This window comes from Protopterus annectens, chromosome 3.part0 (assembly GCF_019279795.1).
Source record: "Protopterus annectens isolate FY-2018-M chromosome 3.part0, PAN1.0, whole genome shotgun sequence".
Lineage (NCBI taxonomy): Eukaryota > Metazoa > Chordata > Ceratodontiformes > Protopteridae > Protopterus > Protopterus annectens.
The window spans coordinates 1,278,893,528-1,278,920,545 of NC_056731.1; the positions used below are offsets into that span (position 1 = coordinate 1,278,893,528).

A 27,018-nucleotide genomic window follows, 5' to 3' on the forward strand; every position below is an offset into this window, starting at 1 on the left:
ATGTCACAAGCCAACACTGCAAGTCTGGCGAGGAAGTAGAACTTTGGGCCTCCCTGTTTACTTACCACATAACAGTTGTGTTGTCTGTCAGCACCCGAAGAGTTTCTGAGGACCAAAGGAGATGGAAGTACTTTAGAACCAGAATCAATGCTTTCATCTCTTTTATATTTAGATGCTAGTTTCTGTCCCTTTCTGACTACATTCCCCAGAATTTGAGGCCGTTTGAACTAGGGTGTGTCTGAGGCATCTGTTCACACACACTGGAGGAGGAGGAATATGAAACAGAACTCTTGAATTCAGGTTTATTTGCATGATCTATCAATGACACTCTTTCTTCATGCATGGCAAGAGATGAGTGGGGAAAGAGAGGATGGGAATGTAAAACTCATGTGGACTTTATGTAACATTGGATTTTCCTCGTGTAATCCAGCAAAAGGTATCACCTAAACTGTTGATGTCATATACCTCAGATCTTTCAAAACATATCTCACAGTGTTCAGAGATAGACTTCTCAGGGAACAGAAATAATTCTGTTACGAAACGTATGATTGCATATGTCATAAGTGATGGTTTAATAAAGATGTTTAAAAGGGGCAGGAATTAAATAATGTATATAACATTGCTTAGGTTATAGGATATATAGCAATATATGTGAAACATAATGTTCATTAATTTGAACTTGTTAATACAGTTTGATTACTTTTATGTAAATGTCCCTACATCACAAGTGATCTTTCAGATATTTTTTAAACACATTTATTGAATTAAGAAAGGCCATACTAAGACAAGAATCTAAGTGGCAACCTATGTACACCTGAGAATAAGAATGAAGTAGGTTGCTGAAATTCACAGTGAAACCAGGACTCTGAAAGACACTGACTGTGAACTGCAAGTACAGAAGAATTTTGTAATGAAAAGTGGGTTATAGCAGAAAACTGACCAGGTAAGTGTAAATGTGAATACCCTGGAGCCTGAAGAATGCTTCCATCGAGGCTATGCACTTTATGAATACTACTGGAGTAGTGGAAAGCCCAAAAGGTAAAATAGCAAACTGAAAGTGCATGCCGAATGTACAAAATCTTAGAAATTTTCTTGAAGAGAATGGAGTGGAACAGGCAGATAAGCATCCTTGAAGTCCTGGGTGACATAAAAGGCATTTGGAAAAATGAGGGAGAGGCTGAGAAAAGTGGGCATTTTGAATTTTGGGATGTTCAAGAAAGTGTTTAGAACTGACAGATTCAGAACAGGTCTCCAAGTGCCTGCTTTCCTTGAGACCAGGAAAAGACTAGAATAAAAACCCTTCCCTGTTTGGTTTTGGGGACCTGTTTCTATTTCTCCTTGTGTTAAAAGTTCTGATAATATTGGAATAACCGAGTCTTGTTAGTTTAGTGAAACTTGATGAACTGAGAGTTGAAAAAGAAGAGAGTTCCACTGAAGACTGTAACCATCCTGAATGATTTTTCACAACCCAGGTGTCTGTTGAGATCTCTTTCCAAAGGGAGACAAAAAATTATAGAAAGTTTGTTTGGAAGGTGGGGGCAGGGGGGGGGGGCTGTAGACAGAAACTGTAATGTTTTTCCTATAAGGGACCTTCAGGTCCCTTGAAATAATTTTTAGGCTCATATTGCCATTTCTTTGTAGATTTTTTTGCCCTTTCATTGTCACGATTTTTATGACACAAAAAGATCTGACTTTATGGCATAACTCCTTTGAAATGTAGGCAGACAGGAAGGGAAATATTCTTTGAACTCTTGAATAATTTTACACCTTCCTCCTAACTTTTTTTAAAGATTTCTGCTGACTGGGGACCAAAAAGGAAGTCTTTATCTAAAACTGCATCCAAAAGCTTAGCTGTTACATTCTCTGGAAAGGACTTCTGTCTTAACCAGGAGCACGTTCTCAACATTGAAGCAGAAGCAGCAGCCCTGGAAGAAGCATCTGTCACATCACAGATGCACTTTTTAGTGTGTCATGCCACTGGAGTAGCAGAAGAAATCATGGATTGTACTGTTCATTTTGAGTCACTGTCAGGAAAGTTTCAGATGATATTGCTCATGTTGTCAAAGATGGTAGATATCTAATCATGCATGTCTGATAATACCTTGAAAAGCTAATGCAGCTGACATATGAACCTTTTTTCCATATCTATCCATGGTCCAACTGTCCTTACCATTGGGAAGAGCACTACATAAAGGAAGAAAGCTTAACTGGCTTGCCAGCATGACAGGGAATAATAGTCACATTGGAGGTTGGGTTTTTGTACAAGAATTTTTGAAAATCTAGAACTGTATAGAACACGTCAGGCTTTCTGGATACTGGTGGTTGGAAGTTGGGGGGTTAGTGAAGCAGAGATAAAGGTGTCCTCCAAAACCTCTAGAACTGAAGACATAGGAGAAGGCCTGGGATCATCCACGTATAAGAGACCACAATAGCTCTATGTGCCCCGTAAATCTGCCTACTGTCTCAGATGAAAAACTGCATCCTTTTCTGAATAGTAGAGCTCTGCCTGAGGAGAGTTGGAGACATGCTGTCATCAGGCTCAAATTCACACCTATGAGGTAAATGTATCTGGGATGAATAATCTTAATTTTCAGACTCTAGTCCATCAGAGCTTTAAATAATCCCTGAGAAAATTCTTGCCATTCCTGATGAGAGTCTCTTGAAAGAGGAGTGGCTAGAGTAGTATGATACTTTGATTTTTGTTTCTTTTTGTTTGGGATCTCCAATGAAACATGTGAAGGACCCAACTTTTGACTCCACAACAGAAGCAGAAACATTCTTGTGAACCAAAACCTGAGGTACATGAAACATGTGAAGGACCCAACTTTTGACTCCACAACAGAAGCAGAAACATTCTTGTGAACCAAAACCTGAGGTACTCCATCTGGACTTTCAGAAATCCCCACCCTTTTTGAGGCCTTAGTTGGCTGTTTGGCTGGATAGATGGGATGTGCCTGAAGGGAATTCCATGCCAGCCTACAGCAAGGTTGTGACAGAGGGAACAGACCCAATGGTTAGAAGGTCCATGGACTTTTCAGCTACCTTATTGGGTACATCTGACTCCACTGGCTTCCTTCACATAGTTGAAGTACCAGCTTCTTCCATTTCTTAGATTTCTTGTTTGGTTGTGAGGGCTGCTTGAGGTGGGAACTTCAGAGGACATGGTGTCTCATGCAAAAGCTTTAAGCTGTTTGTTGTCTGAAATTTTAGAGAGAAGTGATTGCCCTGCGAGATTTTTGGTATGAAAGCCATGCAGACAGAATACTCTGACATGTTATGCTTGGGTCCTAAACAAAACAAAACAAAAAACAAAAAAACACACAGAGAATGTCCATCTTCATATGGACTTTACCTATCACAAAGGGAGTTGCATCTCTTATATTACATTAAGAAAACTACACAATTCAAAATAGAAAAAAGAGGAAAGGTCCGGGATGGGGCACTCAACTTTCATTTGCAAAGGTGCTCTGGTTCTTTCCAAATGGTTTGGCAGGCTGAGGAAATGATCTTGTCTTGCTTCCCAATGGCAAGAAAGGTCAGAGGAGTTTGCTTCTCATATGTCTCTTATGTATGAGCATGTAGCACTCAAGTCTAGGGATAAAATGGGAGGTACTGTGCACAAGGAAGGAGCACCTAAACAATGGCATTCTAGGCTGGCATACGGTATATCTGGCAGAATATATTCCATTTGTTAGTGTTATTGCAACAGTGACTACATGGTAAACATCAGTGTTTACCCTATCATACTGCACCAACCAAATGAATTATGTTTTATTGCAGTTGTTGTAACAAAGGCACCAGCTCTTCAGACACATTATGCTATACACACAGTTTTGTATAATTAAACATCAAAAAGTCTAAATTATAGAAGTCACATATCTGTCTTCTGCTCACAGGGGAAAGCTTCTGTAAGTACTGTATTACTACATCTGAAGTGGTCCTTTTATCTGTGGTATGCCTGTCTTTAAACTTGGGGAAGGTGAGCTCTTTTGGAGCTCCAATAAGATTTAAAAAGTAATTGGCATCCTCATCCAGAGTCTCAGACTTCCCAATAAAGTCATACTTAACCAAACAGGGATGGCACAGTCTGTTAATTTGTTCCCAGTGGATGTCCATACTGACTGGCCGTAAAGGATCTAACACATGGCTTACAAATTCTTGGAAGGTCACTCCTGATCCTGTTTTTAGTGCTTCTGCACTGGCATTATTCCTGTACCGCTTTATAATGGGTCTACCAAAAACAGGGTGATAATATTTGTTAGGGTGCTCAAATTTGTCCCGGAATGCTGACACCAACCTCTCCATAGGATGACGCACAAAAATAACCTTGGTATAATTTTGTAAGCGGTAATAAATTTCCTTTAAGTCATAGCTGTCCAACTTTTTTAGATACTTTTTATTATGGGCAGCATCATGACTTATATTACCAGTTGAAGAGGCAAAACCACCCAACACCATAAGGGTCCTCTTCCAATTGGAACAGCCTGCTTTAGGTACCTCACAGTACAATATACGATATTTCTCCTCCACAAAGATCCTAGACACCAAACGGCCCAAACTTGTTCTAGGTAAGTAGTGGTTGTATTTTTTGCAGAAGTCATAATAAAAGGCTCTACGCCTTTCCTGGATTGTGTCTGTATCCTTCCACTTATTGTCCCTAACCAGAGTCTTATTTAGGGGACGCTGTAGTGCTGCAAAACTGTTGTAGTTTAGAAACTCTCTGAACAATAACAGATGAAACATATTTTGCTCTTTTATGCGTTTCCTCAGAGAAGCATTATTGCCCTTTAGAGTATAAAAATGCTTTTCACTTTGTTGATGGGCATAGAGTTTCTTCTCTGGATATTTATTGCTTCTTTTCTTAAATTCCACAGGCTTAGTGGCTGGTACGTGTCTGTAGTCCTGTAAAAAAAAAAAAAAAAAAAAAAAAATTACAATGATGTATCTTTATAGAAAACCATTTTCACAGCTGATTTATTCCTGTTCAGTTAGTGCCACTAATGCAGTTGACAATCCTCCCCATCCCACCTAAAAATGCCCCACATTATGCTTGGAACTTTACTATGTCTCTGCCATCCAGCATGGCTTCTGCCCCACGTCTTCATGCAAGATTCTAATTACCATAATGTTAATCACAATTAGTAGAATGTGAATCTTGCTGATAAAAGCAGTGTTCTTTATATATTTTTATTTTATTGACATTTATTTACTGCCTTTGTGGGAAAGACTAATTGGGCTATACAAACCCCTTTTCAGTATGGGCCCAGGAAGTAAACCTCAACATGAATTCTTTACTTAGATTACAAACAGGTAAAATGCAACAATATTCATAGGTCTGTCCATAAATTAGTGCAACACTAATGAGGAAACAGATAAACAAATACTAAAAGTTGTGAAAGCATGTGTTTCTTGTTAAGTAAGCAAAATAAAAATAGTAGATTTGCAGCATAAAGAGTAAGGCCAATTTACAAAGAAATGGATAAATAAGTTAGTAGTTTTTGACTAATAAAAGGCTAAAATAATCAGGAATATGTTATGCTATGTCAAGATGTACAGAGGATGAAGAAGATATATCATCAGATTTGTGTGAAGTTAGACAGGTTGGGGTAGGATTTGGAAGATGGTAAAGTAATGGTAGAATGGTGGAGATGTGAAACCAGGTTAAGGCAGCAGGAAAATGGGAGATGTGGGGTGAGACAGTAGTGAAAGAAAGCTGGAGGAAAGGAAGGTGGTAAAATACAATAACAGGAGGTGAACTGTAGTGAAATAGGAGGAAAGAGATAAGATAGGTGTAGTCAGGATGGGATGAGTGTATTAAAAAGACTGGAGAAAAGGAAGAGGGTGAAGTAACATAAGTGGATGTGAATTAGGGAGGAAAGGCAGGGATATAAGTTAGGTGGAGTGGGGTGTTAAGTATGAAGCGTTGAAGAAAAAGTAGATACTTGTGAATAAAAGGTAGGGAGATATTTGTGAAGGAAAAGGTTGAGGGTAGGGTTGGAGGTAGGTTAAAGTTTAGTGACAGGAGAACAGATTTAGTGAGTTTATCCTTGGTGAGAGCAGGTGCATAGCCAGGAATTATTTAGGTGTTGTTTTGGGGCCAGTTTAAAATTTCTTGGTTTGTCAATTTGTTTACAAGTGACAGGGATTGAGTTCCAGAATTTTGCTACAGAATTTCAGTATAAAGAGACCCCTGCAGAGTTGTTCCATTTGGTGACACTGAGTAAGAATTTGTTGGTTAAGTGGAGATCTCTGTGTGGAGAGTAGAGCTTGAGGGAATCATTTAAAACTGGCATTTCTCAGGTTTGTATACAAGTTTATTGGCTGTGAGTAACTGGTTGTAGGTTAGATGATTAGGTAGTTCTAGAAAGTCCAGATGTTTTAATGCCTTGAAGTCATGGGAGCTATATAGAAAGCTTGCTGCAAATTTTGTGATTCTGTTGTAGCACAAGTAGAGTTTGTTTTAATGGTAGTATGTAGATTTGTAAAACCAGAGGATGCATAAAGAAGAGTTAGGAAGATGTATGATGATGTTATGGTCTTCTAAGAAGAGTCAGTGAGGAAAGGTTTAGCATGGTATTGGGGGCCAAGTTTTTGGTGCCTTTTTTAAATGACTATGGAAATGTATTGGTTGTATTTCAGACTGTCATCTATAGCGACACCAAGAAGCTTTGTCTGGATGACTGTTTCTACAGTAGTGTTACTAGAATTGAGAGAATTTTGAAAAACATGTTTATTTGCTAATATATGCTTAGATTTGAAAAGCATTAATTTTTGTTTTCCTAGCATTTAGCAGTAAAACTGGTTTGTCAATTTGTTAGAAGTGAATCGAGTTTTACAGTCAGGACTCAATGGAAGAAAAGAATTCCTGGGCCCTTTTTAAAAGCTGTGGAAGATTTTATGCAGCGCATACAAGAGTGGCATTGTCTGCATATTGAACAATGGTTGCATGTTTGATTAATATGTGGAGTTTGTTGATGAAAATAATAAATGACAATGGTCCAAGAATTGAACAATGTGGGACACTGGCAGGGACTGGTACGATTTTACAACTTGTACCCTGTTGGACAGTAAGGTGTCTGTGGAACCATAAGAGTACAGACTAGAAGAGAGTTTGAAAAACAGGTTTTGTGCAAAGATTGTGTTAAATATCTTTGTCACATCTAGAAAGAAAGAGAAGACCAGGTTACCTGCATTTCTGTTGGGGTTCAGGGTATTAGTAAAGCTAAGGAGAGCTGTGGTGGAGTGCTTTAACATGACCTAAAGCCATGTTGGGTAGCAGATAGAATGCTCTGCTTAGATGATCCAAGAGTTGGGAATTAATGCATTTTATAATATTTTACAGAGGAGTGACAGAATGACAATGGGGTAGTAGTCTGAGATACGGGTAACTCTTTTATGATGTATGAATATGCACGTGATTTCTTCCAGACAGAGGGGACACAGTTTTCTGTAATAGAGGGATTTATCAGTACTAAGATAGGATATCAAAGAGATCCTAAGTCTAAGAAATTTTGCTGGAAGGTTATGGTCTGCTGAAGCTGTAGTTTTTAGTTTCTGGAGGTGTTACTGGAGAGTTGAGATAGACACTGGATGAAGAAGAGAAGGAGAATGCTGGTTATATAGAGTGGGAGGGGCAGTTAGATTTGTGGTACGACCATCTTTGACTAAAAAGAGGACTGACTGAGTAAAAAGGTGTTAAACTGAGTGGGTACAGTCTGAAGTTTTACTGACGGAAGGAGATGGTATTGGGGATTGGTTAAGGCATAAACGATTATTCATAGTTGACCAGACCTGTTTGGGATTATACAGGTGCTTATATTGCAAATTGGTGTATTAGGCTTTCTTTGATTGTTCTATTTTTTTGCTTGGATAGGTTTCTTAGGTATTTGAAATGTTGCCAGTTTTGCTGTTTTGTTCCTGGAATACAATTTCCAGGATTTGTCTAGTTGGAGCATTAGCTGCCTGGTCTCTTTTCTAAGCCAAAATGCTGGGGTCGATTTGAATATTTTTGTTCCAGTTGGAGCTAGTTCTTTTAGTATGGTTAGAAATATGGAACTGAAATGAGATACATTTTTAGAGGCATATTTTTTGGGATAATTCAATAGTATTTGTAGAGATAGGAGATTACTTTGTCTTTGTTGAACTGACACAGGCTATGTACTTGATTGAAATGTGTGTTTGATTACATCGTTTGTTTACTATACTGCAAATGTTGGCAAGGGGTCACTGATGATGACTACTAGACAACCCGTGGGGTTAATTCTGTCTGGAGTATTAGTCAGGAGCCAGTTGAGAATGGGCTGCCTATGGCTCTGCCTGTTTATTTTTGTTGATGCAGTTATGAGTTGGGTGAAGCCCAAAATATTCAAAGATAGAGTGGGGTTGTCAGAAGCAACATGTTCTCAATCAATATTTAGGTCTCCTGATAGCAGTTTCATGATGAATATTACTGGAGCACCAATGCAGAACTTTCACAGATGCAGTGTTATTTCCAGGTGGAATATATAGTGCTATGACACATATGCACTTTTGGTTGTTTATTTCAAGGACAGCAACACAAGTTTCTCCACTGGAGCATGTAAGATGCGAGTGGGTTTAGGCAGTAAGTTGTAGGGTGTTTTCATAAATAATTACCACGTTGCCAACTTTTAATGTTTTTTACAAATTCTGATTATATTGTAGACTGGGGAAGGATTTCCTGGTTCTTTGTATCCTGTTTGAGCCGTATTGCAGTGATCACAATTGTAACATGGGTGTGTGATGCTATGCAGGTATAGAAGTCCAGTATTTTGTTGTAGAGGCTTCTTAGATTCATGTTTAGGAGGAGTACGCTGGTCCCTTTGTTAAAAGGAGGAGGAAAAGTGGAAGCAGATATAGCTTGTGAAGTACAGGTGAGTTGAGTTTGAGGACAGGGGCTAAGATTTTGGTGGATGTCACACCCCTGGGAAAGAGTAGAGTGAAAGTGGCAATATGGTAGGATCCATTTTAGTTTGCACCTGGGCTTTACCTTAAGTTTAACTTGTATGCACTTATTGTATGCACACCTGTAGTTGAAGAAAGTTTTGTATGTGACTGAGTGTTGGGAAAGCTAGCTTAGTGGAAATGCAAAGGACGATTGGTTTGGCTTATGAAACAGCAAATGTGATTCTCTTGATCTGTCCTTCCTGTTGCCTAAGTATATTATAACAATAGTACCAACATATGAGGATCATAAGCATTATATGATTCAAAGGGAATAATATGCAAGGACAGAAGTGTAGCTAACGTGGGGCAAAGGAGGCAACCTCCCTGGGCGCAATGTATTAGGATGCATGACTGGCAGATTCTTTTATTTTATATTCTGTGTGGATATAAATGAGAGCAACAGTAGAGGGTGAGGGCATTAGGACCTAGAGCTCCTCCTATCATGGAGAGGTGTCAGGTCATAGAAGTGTTTTTTTTTCCTTTTATTTTGCTCTCATGTACAGGGTGACAGCACAGGTGTAGTATGCTGGGACCTGGCACTCATCCTTAGTACAGGAGCAGTACATGATTAGAGAAGGAATTGGTTTTTGCTCTTTCAATGAAGAGCTGAGGGGGTGGTGCACCAGATCAGACAACGGCCCTGGGCACCAGAAGAGCCAGCTACAGTTCTGTGCTAGAATGCAGTAGCATAGTTGGGGGGGGGGGGGGCAAGGGGGCAGCCCTCCAGAAACAAATTGTTAGAAGGCACGTTCGGCAGATGCTAATCAGTCTTCTGTGTATTACTGGCATTTAAATGTCAGTATTGCATTTACAGTCTAAAAAGAAGTGATTTAGTGCACCATATGTAGCATAAACTGTAGCAACTTTTTGCTGCAAATGTAAAGAAGAAAAAAAATTGCTACAAATGTAAAAATTTAAAAGAAAGACGAAAAAAAAAAGTTCTTTTTTTTCTTATTTGATTAGAAAGTCCAGTCTCAGGACTTTAGAACTGAAGCCCTATGAACTCCTTGGACTGAAGCAGCTGTTTTCTACAAATGTAGCAAGCAGTTGCTAGGGCAGAGGTCTTTTTATTTTTTTAGTGCTCCTCAACTTAAGAATTGAGGGGTGAGCCAGATCGGTGGACCATATATCTACAACTCTTGCACTTTTACTCTCTGACCTGTGAGCATTTGCTCTCCTGCAGGTGCTAGCTCAACTATTTTTTTTTTATTTTATGGTCCTCTACTTGGGAAAATGTACGTTTCCTGGTGAAATATGCTAGCTGCATCACACACTGTGCTAAGACAGTGCACCAAACAACTGTGCCCATCAATATGACTCCATTTGTTAAGACTGGTCTACCAATAAGACAGGAAACAAAGAAAAACAAATCCTGCAAACATATAAAACTGCGAACTTGCTCTGCTTACTGGGATGTCCGACAGCAACAGCTGGATGAGTTGGCTGTTCAAGCTTAGAGGGGTGTCGGGAAGATTTGGGAGTGGCTGCTAAGGCAATAATGCTTGATGAAGGTATCGAGTGCTGATTGACCTGACTGCAGCACAAATCCCTAACCTACAGGCATTCTTAAAAAAAAGCACAGGAAGCAGCCACATTGCTGTTTAAAGGGCCATTGACAGCAACATATTCCAAGAAGTGGTTAGTCACCTGAAGGCAAAATACAACACAGTTATCAAGCCACTTGAAAAAGAGTTTGTTTTTGCCATAACAAGCCCATTTACCCAGGATCAAATTGGGCAAACAAGCTTATTCTATCTTCCTAAATTCAAGCATTTTCCTCAGGTAAGACATGAGCTAAAGGTATGCACTGAAGATGGAAAAGGTATTCTTTTTTCCTGAATGGAGAAATGTAAGGACAAATCTGACACCACTTTTGGAAGCAATTGTAAGATGGTATCAAAGGTTACCCACCTTTTAATTTTTAATTTTTTTTCTATTGATAAACCAGGTAAGTACAGTGGACACTATGTCTGTTTTCATGGGGTGACCCAGGACAACTGTCTCGTTAAATAACTTGACTCAGAGTCACAAAATAGGCACATGGAGGTGGAAAGAATCAAACCCTACATACTTAGCTAAAGTAAGCAAATCCTTAACAGCTCACAGCCTAAATTCTCTGCACTACAAATAAGAGCCAAAAGTTCTAAGATACTATATGTATGGCTGATGCATAGTAAGAAAACCATCTTCCAAGAAAAAATATGAGCTACGAAAGCAACAGGCTTAAGCAAAGAATGGACAAGACCATCACTCATGAAATTCAAGTCCCATTATAAGAAGGTTCTTAAAATGTGGGCACAGATGCAGAACTCCCTCAAAATGGTGTGTAAAATGCCAGAGTCATGCACTTCTACAGTAAAATAACTCGCTATACGGATATCTCAGATAAACAAGAATGACCCAAAACCTGAATGCCTGATGTAGATATCCTATCTACTTCTCTGAATAAATGGAGAACCTTGATGGGTAGATGGCTTCATCAACTTTCCACCTACTGCAAGAGCAGGTCAGAGGAAAACTTCTAAATTAGAAGCCACAATCTCATAAGAGACAGTTGCCACACAAGCTGGGAGATATTGGAATTGCACCCCTACTAGCCACTATGGGCTAAACATGATAAGTTCTTAACATTCTTCTCAGATTCTTCCTTGAACTTTGCAATTATGCATGGAACTAGATTTATATTAAGATGTCCAGGAATCTTTGCTACCATGAGAGAAATAATTCCACCAGCTCATTTTACTGAGCATAAAAGAACAGTGCAGGATGCATTTTTCTTTGCAGCAGCAAAAAAACTGGCAGTTGAGGTGTGCCACTTCAGAAAGACTTGGACCAGAATGATTACTAAATCCCCAGCTGCAGAGCAGGACTGGAGCAGGTACGTTCACTTCTTCCAAGATGCAAAAGTGACAGATATATGTATGGTTCAGTTCCAGACACACCTCATCTCGCTGCACAGGGCAGTATGACATTTACCACCCTGTTAGTTTACATATGCCATAAACTGATTGCTGAGATGGAGAAAAAACAATCCAGTCTCAACTTCCCCTTCAGAGCTTCGAGAAAAAGAAACACTATCAACAGCTCCAGCTGGCTAACATGGGGCACCCACTCCTCAGGGGTCCATTATCCCTCAACCAACGTGGTCAGGGTAGGCTTTTTACCAAGCTAATAAAGCAACCATTATGAGACAGGCTTTTTACCAAGCTAATGAAACAACCATTATGAGAATCTCTGATATATTTTTCTCCATGCTGGGACTGAAATGGATAATCCACCATTTCACAACCTGGCGACAAGGTTCTGACAGCAGAAGAGTTGTAAGTAAGTGGTACTGTTGGCATTGACACCTTACATCCTTCTGCAAAAGCCATATCATATGGAAAACCATTGTGAAGACTGTGGCAACCATTAAACCTAGAAACCACAGAATGGCCAGAAAGTACAGTTGTGTACACTTACCATAAATGCAGATGTTCGAGTGTATTCACTGTTGCAGTCAACACACTTGGGATATCCTGGCAGGGGTATCCCTCAGTCGGCCCAAATACCAGAGGCTCAGTATTTCTGCATCGGCTGCTGTCGCTTCAGGACTGACGTCAGGTCGTCAGTGGTATAAAAACAGTCAGCCGACGCCATTACATCAGTTTTTCTTGCCCCAAATGTCAGGAGCCCCCAAATAGGGAGCTAAGTTATGGTGGAAAAACACCACCAGTAAAAAGTAAATACCAATAGCCCTGTACGGAGTGAGGCATAGAGAGAGACAAGGGGGCTGGAGGGTGGGAAACCAGGACTGCAACAGTGAATACACTCGAACATCTACATTTATGGTAAGTGTACACAACTGTACTATGTTCTTCGTGTTTCACTGTTGCAGTCATCACACTTGGGTTGATTCCCAAAGCTGAAGAATGGGTGGAGGCATTCAAGAAGATTTGGGTCTGGCTAGTATGCCCTGCAGGACTGCGGTTGCAAAGCCAGCCCTGGATATGGAAAAGATAGGCAGGTGGTAATGCTTGATGAAGGTATGAACAGAACTCCAAGTTGCAGCTTCCAGAATGTCCCTGGTAGGGACTCCACTGAGAAAGGTTGTAGAAGTTGAAGTTGCCCTAGTGGAATGTGTTCTGACCCCCTGAGGGGGTGGTTTCCCATGGTGTTTGTAATAGAAATTGATACAGTGTGCTATCCATTTGGAGATGGATTGTTTTGATATGGCCTTGCCCTCTGCCCCTGGTGCAAAGCTGACTAGTAACTGGTCAGATTTCCTAAAGGGCTTAGTCCTATCAAGGTAGAATCTGAGCTGTCTGTGCACATCTAAAGAGTGCTGGATTCTTTCCCCTTATTTTGAGCATTAGGGAAAAAAGTGGGCAAATGGACAGATTGGTGGAAAGCCACACTGGACACCACTTTAGGCATGAAAGTAGGATTAGTCCTGAGGGAGACCCTGTCAGCATGAAAAATAATGAAAGGGTCCACAGCCATAAGTTCTTGTAGCTCAGACACTCTTCTAGCTGAAGTGATGGCCAGAAGCAAGGCTGTTTTCCAAGAGAGGAATTTTAACTCTGCTGATGCTGCAGGCTCAAAGGGGGGTAGTGTGAGCTTTTCCAACACAAAGTTAAGGTCCCACACAGGGGTAGGGGCGCTTCTTGGTGGCCTTAAGTTGTTAGCCCCTCTCAGGAACTGCTTGATGAGAGGGTGTGAGGTGGCTTAGTGCTGTAATGAGCAGAGATGTCAGAGGCATGGATCTTAATGGAAGAGAAGGATAAGCCCCTGTGGAGTAGGTCTGGTAGGTAATCCAGGATGACAGGTAAGGAGGGCTGTGCTGGATCCATTCCTTTAGTGTGGATCCAGGAACAATACCTTTTCCACTGGTCAGCATAGGATTTTCTTGTACTTGGTCGTCCGGCTTCACGTATGACATCCAATATCTGTTTGCTTTGGCTGGCCACTGGAGGAGAAGTCAAGGAATAAGCCAGGCTGCAAGGTTCAGGGTCTGTAATTGCGAATGCAAGAACTGTCCCTCCTGCTGAGTCAGGAGAGTTGGGATCTAGGGGAGGTGCCATGGAGGCAATGGTGACAGACTGCGCAGTAGTGGGTACCAGTGTTGGCATGGCTAGTCTGGGGCAATCAGGATTGCCCTTGGTCTTTCCTCCCTTATCCTGAGTAATACTCTTGTAAGAAGAGGTAGAGGTGGAAATGTATACATTGAGAGGTTTGCCCACTGCAAGGATAGGGCATCTACTTTCCAGGCCTTACTGTGAGGTTCCCTGGTACAGAATTTGCTGAACTGGTGGTTGTAGGGGGAGGCAAATAGGTCCACTTTCAGGGTACCCCATTTCTGGGTCACAAGGCTGAAACTGTTGTGGTTTAATTGCCACTAGTGTGGGTCTAGGAGATTTCTGCTTAAGTTGTCTGCCAGAGAGTTTTGGTTGCCTGGCAGGAATTTAGCTTGCAGGTGAATATGCATGGCTGAGGCCATGTTCCACAGGGTCATGGCTAGCCTGCAGAGTGGGTAAGAGTGGGTCCCCCCTGCTTGTTGATGTACCACATCATTGTGGTGTTGTCGGTTTTAATTAGTAGAGACCCCGGAGAGTGTAGGGATCTGAAAGCTGTCAGAGCATGCTGAACAGCTAGCATCTCTTTTTGGTTGATGTGCAGATGAATTTGATTTGGGCTCCAGTGGTCCTGAATGCACCTGCCATCCAGATGTGCACCCCAGGCATAGTCTGATGCGTCTGTGGTTAGGGTCTGGGTGGTGTGAGGTTGTGTAAAGGGAAGACCTTTGTTGTGGTTGCATGCTGCTGCCCACCAAAGAAACTCTTTCCTTAGACAAGGTATCATAGGTATGATAGTTTCCAGGTCCTGAGAATGTTGACACCAAAGACTTTTTAAGTACCAGTGAAGTTTCCTCATATGCAGTCTGGCATATGGAATTAGTAGAATGCAGGAGGCCATGAACCCTAAAACTTGCAGGATTTTCCTTGCGGATAGCTGGGTTCTGGTGGCCATTTGAGAGAAGTAGCTTGTCAGATAGGCTTGTTTTTCTGGAGTAAGTAATGCCATCTGGGATGCTGTGTCCAAGCTTGCTCCCAGGAATACAATTTTTTAACTGGGGACTAGTTTGGATTTCTTTTTGTTGATAGTGTACCCTAGGGAGGTTAAAAGGTCCTTTACAAATGTCAGGTGCTGCAACAACTTTTCCTGACTGTCTGCAATCGTCCAAGTAGGGGTAAATTTGAATATTTCTCTGTCTGCAATAGGCAATGGCTGGAGCCAGGCATTTTGTAAAAACTCTGGGAGCAGTAGATAAGCCAAAGGGAAGTGCAGAGAACTGATAATGCATAGATCCTGCCCTGAAACGTAAGGTGAGCATTTTGAATTTTGATACCATCAGGAAGGTGTTTAGAATGGAAAGATTTAAGATTGGATACCAGGTGCCCTCTTTTCTGGGCACAAGGAAAAGTGTGGAATAAAAACCTTGGCCTATCTGCTCTGCAGGAACAGGGTGAATTGCCCTTATGGAGAGCAGGAACTGCACTTGGTTTATGTTCCTTTGCCCACTGGTTTGGAGGAAGGTCTGGGAACCCTTTTGTGGTGGGCAGCATGTGGAAATAAAATTTTTACCCCTGGGATACTATGCTGAGGACCCATCGATCATTGGTGATGGAGGTCCAATTTTTTGCATGGTGGGCAAGTTTTCCTCCTAGGGGCATGAGCAATTGGGCAGAGGTAAGGGGAGGAGTTGAGAAGTCATTGTGAATTCTTTCCATAAGGAGGTTGCTTAGCACTCCCTGTTTTAGAAGTGGAGGTACTCCATTGCTTACATACCCTGAGACTGTAGTCTGGGGGGTCCATTTCCCCTAGGTCTCGTTTGAGGTGGCCTTGAGGGGGCTGGAAAGGACCAATGTTTTGAGGGGCAATGCCTACTGAATCGTGGAGGCTGCACTTGCAAAAAACCTTTGACTGTCTGTATAGACTTAGCTTTTTCTTCCATGTTTTTTTAAAACCTCTTCTGCTTTGGTGCCAAACAGATTGTCCTTGTTCAGAGGTGCGTCCAATAATTTTGATTTGACATGGTCTGGCAAGGTCTGCTCCTTAAGCCAGGCATGCCTTCTAAGTACAGAACCTGTGACTGCTGCCCTGCAAGATGCTTCTAGGGCGTCAAACCCACATTGCAGGGTATGCTTGCTGACTTGGCTTGCAGAATGCATATGCTCCTGTAATTCTTTATTTTCTGTATGGTCAGGGAAGGTAGATCATTTTTGCTTAATATGTTCCATAGTATGTTGCTGGTATTTCAGCTTGTGGAACTGACTATAAAATGTTCTAATGGCAAGAGTTGCAGAGGTGTATACTTTTTCACCCCTATCTGTCTAAAGCTCGGGAATCTCTGTCTGAGGGGGTGGGATTCTTAGCTGTAGTTGCTTTTATTCCTTTATGTCCTTGGGAGATGACCTCTGGGTCAGCAGTAGGATGTTTGAAGAGAAATGTGTGTGTCAGGGACTCTGTAGTACCCGTCAGGTTTCCAGGGAGCAGGGGGTAAAGTATCAGGAGTTAGACTGGATTCCATAAAGACATCACCCACAACATCCAGAACAGGAGGGACAGCTAAGGATCTGCGCTGTGGTAAATCTAAAAATTCCCTGAGTCTCTTTTTGGACTGAGGATAATCCTGGCACTCCCAATAGAAATGCTCTCTCAAAGTATGTAGGGTTTCACCAAAAGAAAAATCCTCTGGAGGGGAGGCAGAAGGAATGGATTCCTCTGCATCCGAATCCTTATAGGCAGATAACGGCATGTCTTCATAATCAGAAACCTCAGAGTCGTCGGACTCTTGGTCAGATAAAGCTGCTGGGGACATGACTCTTTTTCTTTTGGCAGGGGAAGGCTGGCTTCCTCTAATCAGCGTGATAATGTCTTCCGCCATTTTGAGCATCTGTGATTATGGCAGGGAAACAGGCACTTGAGTTAGGGTCGTCGTTTTTTTAGGTGTAGCTCATACTCTTGGCCTTAGAAACTCCTTAGTTTTAGAAAGAACTAAAGACGCAAAAGAAGTCATCGGTTTGTGTTGAGTATCGGTAGTGCGAAGAACTTCCTCAGAAGCCGGTGCCTGCACAGCGGCTCTGGACCCATCCAAGGTAGAGACATCCGCAGGTTCCGTAGTTAAAGAAGAGTCTTGCGGCATACCGGACTCCGAACGGGTCTCGGTAGCGGCCGGCGAATCCATCGAAGCAGGTATCAGGGGCTGTGAAAGCGCCTCACTGAGTACCGGCGAACTGGCGACTAGCTTAACGGAAGTGTTGTCGGCAGTTTTGGACCTGTGTGGTCTGTCTCTGTCTTTATCCTTAAGTTTTTTCAGAAGATCGGTAGTCGGATGGCTTACCGAAGCCATTTCGGAATACGGAGATCGAGAACGACAGTATTTAGCTACAATAAGGGCCTGACAATGAATAGTTCGGCCGTTGAACAAAGCATAAACTAGCAGCGAGGTACATCGTGGTCTGCACCTAAACAGGTGACGCAGTAAGAATGGAAATCTCGGTGTGGTATTTGCTTTCCATAGGCGAGACAATTAACTTTTCTGACATCTGTTAGAGCAAGAAAAATGGATTCCAAATGGGGTACTTAGCTTTAGAAGACTTCAACTTCAATTTCAGAAATGAAAACTGAGGTAGCGACCGACCAGCACTCGTGAAAACTGCTTCTGCTTCGGGCTCCTCAGCAAGAAAGACTGATGTAATGACGTTGGCTGCCTGTTTTTATACCACTGACGACCTGACATAAGTCCTGAAGCGACAGCAACTGACGTGGAAATACTAAGCCTCTGGTATTCGGGCCGACTGAGGGCTACCCCTGGCAGGATAACCAAAGTGTGATGACTGCAACAGTGAAACACGAAAAACATCCTAGATGCACTGTTGTATTTCTCACTCAGGCCACCAAGGCCATGATCTTTTGGGTCCTATCTGTGGGCATATATAATTATCATTGAAGTGCCCTGATATGCATGATAAGGCAATCTTTAGGCCAGTCTCAAAGAGGACCTCAATAAGTTACTAAGAAGACCCCCACCCAGGGCCAACAATTGAGTAAATGCCCATGTCAAGGAAGCTACCAGTGAGTATCTTATAGGTTTGTAGGTTGTTACTCAGCTAATGACCACTAGGGCCCTGACAAGCCTAGTCGCGCACCACAAACAATTTGGGTTCCAAGTATCATGAGCATTTGTATGGGGGGGGAAGTATGTTAGTAGAGAGGTAACTAAGGATTTGTGTGTATCTGTTAGGATAATACTTTTCTTATTGATGGCCTCTGTGCAAAAGGGACAAGGGGGCCAGACCCAGAGAAAATTTACGATTTTCCATCCAATTGTCAAGGTTTCATTTCAATAAGGTCAAGGATGAACTCTGTTTTACATGGATAGGGAGCCTTTAACATAGCGTGGAGATCCTTTGGGACATATATCTGTTTGTTCAGCATGTTCTGTTTACAACACAAGTTAAGTTTAGATCCCTGGATCAAGTGTTTCTGCTGCTGTTTGTTTTGTGCATGTGCAACAGATCCATCAAGGCTGGGTCTGAGGAAGCCCTGTAAGTCAGGCAAAGAATGAATACAGAGACAGAGCCTTTAGATGATCAGTGTAGGATGGGATATTCATGTCCTGAATTTTCCTGGTGAGAAACCTTTGTGGGCATTCCAACCATTGCAAGTGTCCGGTTATAGATATGTCAAAGGGGGCACTGTATTCGGTGACAGGTCTGGTAAGGGCCAAGTTGAGTCGTACTATGACTTCCTTGGACCTGGATGCCATATCCTTACCTACAAGTTGGGCAACATGGAATGGTTTTCCCACTGTCTTAGCTACTTGTTGGTCAAAGGCCAAATTGCTGTCTACAAATGTTCGCAGATTCCCTGCCACTGGGTCAACTCTTAGGGATGTTTTATCGATGCAGTAATTAACTTGGGTTGACAGTTTCTCCAAAGGGCATAATAATGCATTTTTCTGACATTGAGTTTTAAGCCATGGCTTTAGCACTAGCTATTTCTTTGTGTTAAACCCACTTGCAAGAGGTTACTGTCTTGGGGTAAGCTATAATAGTTCCCAATTTACAGTCATCTGTGAACTCGGTGAGCCAGAGACCATGAACATTAGCCTTGACTTCCGAGATGTTGATTCCAGACAGCAGCAGGCCCATCAAGGAGTCCTGGGTACTCTGCTGGTGATCAGTTTCTTGGTGGAAAGGTTCTCACTGATCCTGACTTATTGGGTCCTATGCGTGAGCCAGATGTCAAAATCTAGTACATTATGAAAAGATTTACGCCCAGCTCAGAGAGCTTGTCAACAATGCCTAAGTGTAGTATTGTATCAAATGTCTTAGCCAGGTCAAGATACATAATATGCACTGTTTTACACTCATCCACAGCCTTGGTGATCCTCTCAAAGATGACTACTAGGTTAAGTAGGCATTACCTTCCCTTAAAGCCAAACTGGGATGTGTCCAGTGTCTGTACGTTGGCAGTGTCCCTTTTTATCATTTTGAAGATAATTTGTTTCACAGCTTTACATATTAGGCTTGTTATACTGAACAGTCTATAGCTCCCTGTCTCAGTTCCATTCTTGTGGAAGGGAATCATTTGGAATGTATCCTGTTTTAAGGCTATAGCTAAAGAATCCCTCAAGTGGTCCTGACTGGTCATGTGAGGCAGTGTTCTTAGTTTTAGACAGTGCAGCCAGCACCTGGTCCCTGCTGAAAGTTGGGGAAATTATCTTGGCGGGAGTTTCACCTGTTGGAGATGGGGGGTGGGGGTGGGGGGGTGGAAGCCTGAGTTTAACTTATCAGCAAGTACATTTGCTATGTCACCCTGATCAGTGATGGTGGTACTGTTCATCACCAATTCAGCACACTGTTGTGTGTTAGAAGGTGGCCTTCTCTGATTATCCTTAGGCTGTGAGGTTAGACGGACCTCATACTTGGCCTTGTTGGACTTGATTAGACCTCGTAGTTTCTTGTTTATTTATACAAGAGAGCACCTGTCTTTAACTCATTATATCTGAGTGACGCCCCAGGTGCATCTGCAGTTAATTCCTACTGACACCTCAAGGAGTCAAATATTGTTTGTTCATATTTGTATCAGTAATTCCAAAACCATGCTATGTTCAAGGTTTTAAAATATTTCATATTAAAGCTTACACAATGACGAACTCAACTGCATTAATATTTGATTTATATCTAGTGCAGGTAAATAAAGATTAACTGTTGTTTTTATGATATTAATTTATATAGATATAATTTTCACATTTTTCTAAATATCTCAACAACCAAGTAACACAGACAGAACTCCTTAGCTTCATATGAAAGCTCTCAGCTAGATGAATAAAATGCTGCTGATGTGTGTAACTTCACTGGTTCCTGAGATATTGTAAGATGTTCACAAAATATTACAAATGTAATAGTTACTGTGACTTATAAAATTGGTTTAAGACCAACAAACTAAACAATACTACTACTATAAAAATACTTTGTGCTGAAGAGTTTGCCATTTACACCTCTCCACGGTTCCAGAGATATGAATATTTGAAATGTGAGGATGTAATTTGATTCTCTCGAAAGGCTTAGGTTTGCCCATTGGAAGTTACAATGCAAAATTCCTGAGCTCCAGTCGAGTGAATAAGTTAAGGGAGTTGCTCTTCCTGATTTTGGCCATGACTTTTCTTCTTTTATTATACAACCTGTTTAGGTGAAGATTTTAACAGTAGGGTTTGTTTTTAGTATTTGTTCTGAGTTTATTTCTGGTAGGTATGCCAGCCTCTATGCATCCATTCACATGTTTGCATAAGGACTCTGTGAATAATTCTGCATAGTGCTCTTGAGGGCTATAGGGAGCCATGAATTTTGACAAAGTGTCACTTAATAGGATATAGTTTGCCTCTGAATAGTTCCTGTTACTGGTTTATCTGGGATTTTCTGGGTTGATTTTTACTTCAAACACAACAGTGCTTTTTGATCAGACCTGACCAGCGAAGAACTGCCATGGGGGTGCAATGCTCTATCATGTTAGTGATTACCAGATCTAGTAGATTGATTTGATGGGTCTGGTTGAGCTATCTGTTCTGTTCTTAATGTAATAATACAATACCCAGGAAGAGTGAGTTTGAGGCAGTTATGAGTCCCACCTATATAGGGGTCACCTATGTCACCCATGATCAAGGTGTTTGGTTGGACGGTGAGTGCCTATATTCGGTTTAGTCATTTCACCATGTCCCCCCATGCTCACACCAGAAACTAAGTCGATTATTAAAAGCAATCATTTTATGTTCATACTGTGGTGTCATCCTTAGTGAAGGTAGAATGCTGCTCAATGCAAGGCTCACGCCTCTCTGTTACACATATTCCATTATGTCTCTTTTCATCTAGTCCAGTGAGGTATGTCTCAGGTCATTTACACGCCCATGGACTATGACAGAATCATACTGGTATCTAGGCTGCAGTAACATGAGTGTTTGTGTGATATTGTGAAGCTTGGATCCAGACAGGCAATTAACAGTTATCTTCGCCTTATCTAACCTGGTGAGTGGGGCATCTGCATGTTGCACAATGGAGTCCCCAAAGACTTATGGGCTTTGCTTTTAGGGGGACCATTAGGTGTAGGCTTATGTGAGATGCTTATTGCTGCATTTGGCATGTGCTTTAGTGATTGCTGAGGAGCAATGTTGCTGTTAGGTGGCTTTGCAGGTCTATGAGATTTGGTAAGGTTTAGTTTAAGAGCCTCAGCATAAGACTATCAGTGAGTGTGTGGTGAGCGTTGAGACTGAGGTACTTCCTAACAAGCTTGTTTGTATGCAAGATGTTTTCCTTCAAGGAAGTTGTGTTATTTACATCTCTCACATACAGTGTTATTTTCGATTAAATGGCTACCGGAGAACATGAGACAATTGCTACATTGCCTTAGGATGCCCAAATCTACTAAAATGTGGCTATTGAAAGCTAGTCATCCAGGTAAAGGAACTACTGGAGGCAAAGTCTGTACTCACCATGGCTTAGCGTCTTCTTAAATACTTTTTGCCAAGAAATGACAGTATTTTTAATCCAAAAGCAGACTTTAGAAAATTCCTCTGCAGACCCTTGACACTGAGGTGCTAGATGTCTGCCACATCCAACAATATCAGGCATCCTAGACCAGCAGAGGCATCAACTCCCTGTTGAGTTACCATCCAGAACTTCAAATTCAATAAGAACTTGAACTTGGTGATGCCAAGATAGGACAGAAGTCCCCCATGTCTTCTGGATCTCAGAAGCTGTAGGAGCAACATATCTTGCCACATCTTGAAAAGCAAGCTACCTCTATTGCCACCATTAGGAATGCAGCTTAGGCCTGCCACAGTAACACTGCAGACAAGGCCTAGTCTCAGAGTAAAGCCTTTTCTGTCCGAAGGCTAAACAGTTCTAATGTATGGCCATCTCGAACCATATCAAGAGTCTATAGTTCTTCTGCTATATTAACCAAGCTGGGGTGAGTTTGGAGAACTACCCTCCTATAACTAAGCCAGTCCTATCCAGGACTTTGTGCAGAAATGTATCTACTAAGTTGACAGTTTCCCCTGCTGGGCAATGTAGGAAGGCTTGCTGGGGAATACTGTAATTAATACCTGATGACGGGGGATCTTCCTCTGTTGTACAAAAGGAATTATTCTTCTTCTTTAGAAATTTTAATGGCTTGGAAGAAACAGTGGATGCTGGAGGCATCATAAAGATCTGTCACAGTAGTCAAAGACCGTTTCTTATTCTAGAGGTTAACCATCAAATTCTGGAAGACCTTCTGAAAGATGTTCTATCCAAAAGAGGTAATTAAAATTACTTGTCTGAGCTCATACTTAAAGGCTGACAGGCTCAACTATCCCACCTGTATATGCACATACATATGTCTGCTGCATAAGTACAGTAAAAGTTAAATCATGCTACATGGAATCCCAGTGTAGTGGCTATGGCAAGGGTTTAGGCCAGCTCCTATTTGATCCCAGAATCAGGAAATGTTGAATGCTTTCCCAGTGTTTTGTCCACTGGGAAGAATGGGAAATTACATTCCATAATTTTTTGTCTCTCCTGTTCAAGTATCAGTGTGGCATGGCAGAATAGTCTTAACAAGTCAGTCCAGTGCTTTAGACTCCTTATAATATGGGTGAGGTGGAAACATGCTGTTGTCTCCGGGACTTTGCTGGACCAGAGAGATAATATACCCAATGGCTTGAGGGTACTTAATTATAATCTCAGTCTCAACCCACCCTACTGGGGGCTTGTAGAATGAATTGACATTTCTAGGTGCAGAGGAAAACACTATCCACATGCCTCCATATGGCAAAAATGGTGTTATGCAACTTTAATCGCACACGCTGTTGGTTGAATAACACAAGACTGCACCTCACTGAAAAACGTCTGGGGGAAGGGTGAGAGGGATGACAGGCCAGTCCATGAGAGACATCATCTACCCAACAGTTTCTCCAAAAGAAGGATAATCCAGAATATGGGAGCGAGCAAAGAGGGGAGAACTCAATGCCCTTATCTGTCTCAAAAATAATGCCTCTTTATTATTTTAGTTATCTTGCCAGGAAAAAGATGGCATGAAAAATCCTCCTTTAACCCTAACTGAAGAATGAGTAAGCCAACTCATGCTGCAGTTCAGTGACAGGACACTGGTACTTAAGATGCCCCCACCAAAGGTGACTTGGGACAGGAAAGGCTTGCAAAGTGGCAGGTATTGTCATCAGGGTATATTCCCTAAGGCTGCACTCATGAAGTTGTAATGACACAACATACATTAAATGTTATCTGATGTCCAGTGCCTGGGCCTGTCCTGCATACCCTACTACCATTGAAGGCCCCAGAGGAACACTCATGACATGAGCCCTAAAACCCTGCTTAATCTACGGACAAGCCTGGGGAGAAATGTCCTAAGTCCAAAATGGTATATTACAGCCAAAGCATCTGCCATAAGGCACCACTCCACAGTGCAAGCGTATCATGCAAAAGATCCAGCTGTTTAGCAGTGGAGTGGCTTCTGTGTAAACCCCAGCATACAATTCCCAAGTTGGCTGCCAGTGGTGAGAATCTTACAGTTCTGTAATTTTCAGCAGTGGTGGAGAATGAGTACAAGCAGGACACCACTTACTAGTCAAGTAGGAGCTGCCAATATCTGAAGACAAGTACCTATATTCTGCATTCTTTGTCTTAAAGTGATTTAGCACCAGCTCCAAACTCAGTGAAGGACACTTCTGTTGGTCCCCAAGTTGGCCAACTCTTGAAAGCCACCATAAAGTAGGCTTGGAGGATTTCTTGTCTGGCCTTTGGGTGACCAAATTAAAATCCTGATACAGCAATGTGAAACGTGCTCATGTTGCAAGCATGCAAAGCAGTGCATGAGTGGATCGGGTCTATATTACAAGACTGAAACTTTAGTTACTTGAATAACTAAAGCATGATCTTGTAATGTCGAAATCTAAAAACCTCGAACGGCTGATTTAACGCAGGGAAACACTACCCTTGACCGCATGAAAAAAAACAACTTTTAATCCCAAATAAAGTCAGGGGCTGTGCCCAATAAAATATACCAACTCCGAGATCGCTCCAAATTGGAGAAAAGGGCATAATCCATATAACGGCCAAGGGAAGTGTTTCCCTGTGTTAAATCGCCCATTCAAAGTTTTTAGCTTTCAATATTGCAAGATCAATCTTTAGTTATTCGATTAACTAAAGTTTTGATCTTGTAATACAGACCCGAGTGGATCTTGATTTATGATCTCACAGCCACACAAACATTTTAACACTTTGGATTTTCCAGATATTGAATATGGTATGTTCTCCACAAATGATCTCTGGACTGAAATCCAAACTGTGAGCAACTAAGAGAGATGCTGGTCTCCGGAGTTAGTGAAGCAGTCTTGGCCTAGCAAGCAATGCCATAGAGTTCATATGCAGAGAAGAAAAATCAGCCAAGCTGGGAAATGCATGAGATGAAAACACAATGGTTAACACATTTCAGAGGAGAAATAAGATCAGATATTAAGGTGTGAAAGCCCTACAAAAAGCACTGAAACTGGAGGAAGGCACTGACTAGATGATGTCAGCAGGTAGGCAAAAAATAATCATGGTGGTGAGCTGTACAGATAGTGCAACCCAAACAAAAGAAAGGATATAGTATTGTATTTCAAATAATTAAGTCAGAATCTGCAGTGTAGTACTCTGATTTTGAGGCTACACTTCTAGAATTCATACTGAAGACTATAAAAAATAGGATAGAATGAAATGCAAAGAAATATTTATTTATTTTATTCTACATTTGTTGACCGGGATAGTCTAACTGGATTTATGTCCATTTTCAGCATAGTCCCGTGGAGATAAGCTTCAAGAGATCACTAGACTACTAACATACAGGTACTAGTTGTTATACAGTTAAATACTACAAATTTTAAACAGTTCAGGAATCATCAAAGTTTATACAAAAAACATGTTATAAGTGTTAGAGAAGATATTTTAGACTTTATGTACAGGACTTTATTAGTAACTAGAAAGTAATTGTTAAACAAATACATACTTCAAGTTTCAACAGTTCAGCAATGTTCACAGTTTAAACAATACTTGTTGCCTGCCTTAGGTAGGGTGCTTTAGAATTATATGCAGAAGAATTTAACTAGGTATTTTAAATTATCTCTATTAGGATAAGATATGTTTTTGCCAAGGATAGGCCTTGATCTAAAAAGACACAGACAGAGCAGGAATTAGGTCTTATGAGAGGGTATTTGGGATATAGTATGAGATTAGTCTGGATTTGTACAGGGACATAACCAATGGGTTTTAAGATAGAGTTTCAGATTGTGTTTAAAAAGTGTAAATGAAGACAGTGATGTAAGTTCATAGGGGAGTTGGTTCCAATGCTTTCCAACTGCATTTGAGAACAGAGCATCTCATGGCATGTTATTAGATTTACATGTTGATACAAGTAGTTTCTTAGATGAGCATAAAGTTGAAAGGTTCTTATATTGGGCAATGAGACTAGCAAGTATTGGGGTACTGGTAGGTTGGAAAAGGGTTTTGTGCGCAATGGTGAGTTGTTTAAATTGAATCTGATTCAGAAGCTCTAACCAGCCTAATTGTTTCAGATTATGGCAGTGATGGGTCCTAAAGGAGGAAGCAGTAGCAAATCTGGCAATGCTATTGTAAGCATTGGCTAGCTTGTTAAGGTTATTTTTTGACAATTTAGTATATATGGAAGAAGCATAGAGAAGTGTGGAGATAAGGTGGGAATAGGCAATAGTGGTTCTGGCTAGTGGGGAGAGAAAGGGTTTTACCCTATAGAGGGAGCCTAGTTTCCTGTTGACAGTTTTTATGGTATTGTTGATAAGGGTTTCAAAGTTCAGGTTGTTATCAATGGTTACCCCTAGAAGTTTAGTTGTTGGATCGGGAGATATGAGTGTACCATTACTGGATAAGACTGAACAGTTCATTGGGAGTGATTTATGGGTAGGAGTGAAGAGGAGGAGTTTGTTTTTTGGGGGGTTCAAGAGGAGGCAGCGTTGTAGAAACCAATTTTCTGTTTTATTGAACATTGTCTGAGTTAAAGTCTGTAGTTGGGATTGAGATTTAGCTGAGCAGATTATTGTCGAATCATCTGCATATTGTACACAGTTAGTTAAAGGAATAGCTAGGTTGAGGTCATTGATAAATATTGAGAAAAGGAGGGGGCCCAATATAGAGCCCTGAGGAACACCTGGGGTAACTGGGAGATGGGATGAGAGGTTGTTGTCCCATAGCACTGCCTGCTGTCTATTATCAAGGTAGGACTGGAACCATTTTATAGTCTTTGTGTCCAAAGAGAAGGATTTTAGAATACTGAGAAGTGGTGGTTCACCATGATGAATGCTTTTGAAAGGTCGATGAAAGGTGCTGAAGAGAGAAGGTTGTTATTACGGTTTTTATTGATGCTGTCAGTGAAGGATAGGAGTGCAATTGTTGTACTGTGGAAAGGCCTGAAGCCATGTTGAGATTTGGCCAGTAAATTGTT

General features: G+C 41.4%; 1 protein-coding gene across 1 annotated transcript in view; it reads right to left on the reverse strand.

Annotated features, from left to right (window-relative positions):
• Positions 1–654: 654 nt before the first annotated feature.
• LOC122796731 (carbohydrate sulfotransferase 9-like) overlaps positions 655–27,018 on the reverse strand; it is a 1,153,521-nt gene continuing 1,127,157 nt past the window's right edge. Inside the window, exon 4 of the mRNA XM_044065440.1 lies at positions 655–4,902. Coding sequence (XP_043921375.1) covers positions 3,820–4,902 — 1,083 coding nt within the window. The 3' untranslated portion in view covers positions 655–3,819. The remainder of the gene's footprint in view (positions 4,903–27,018) is intronic.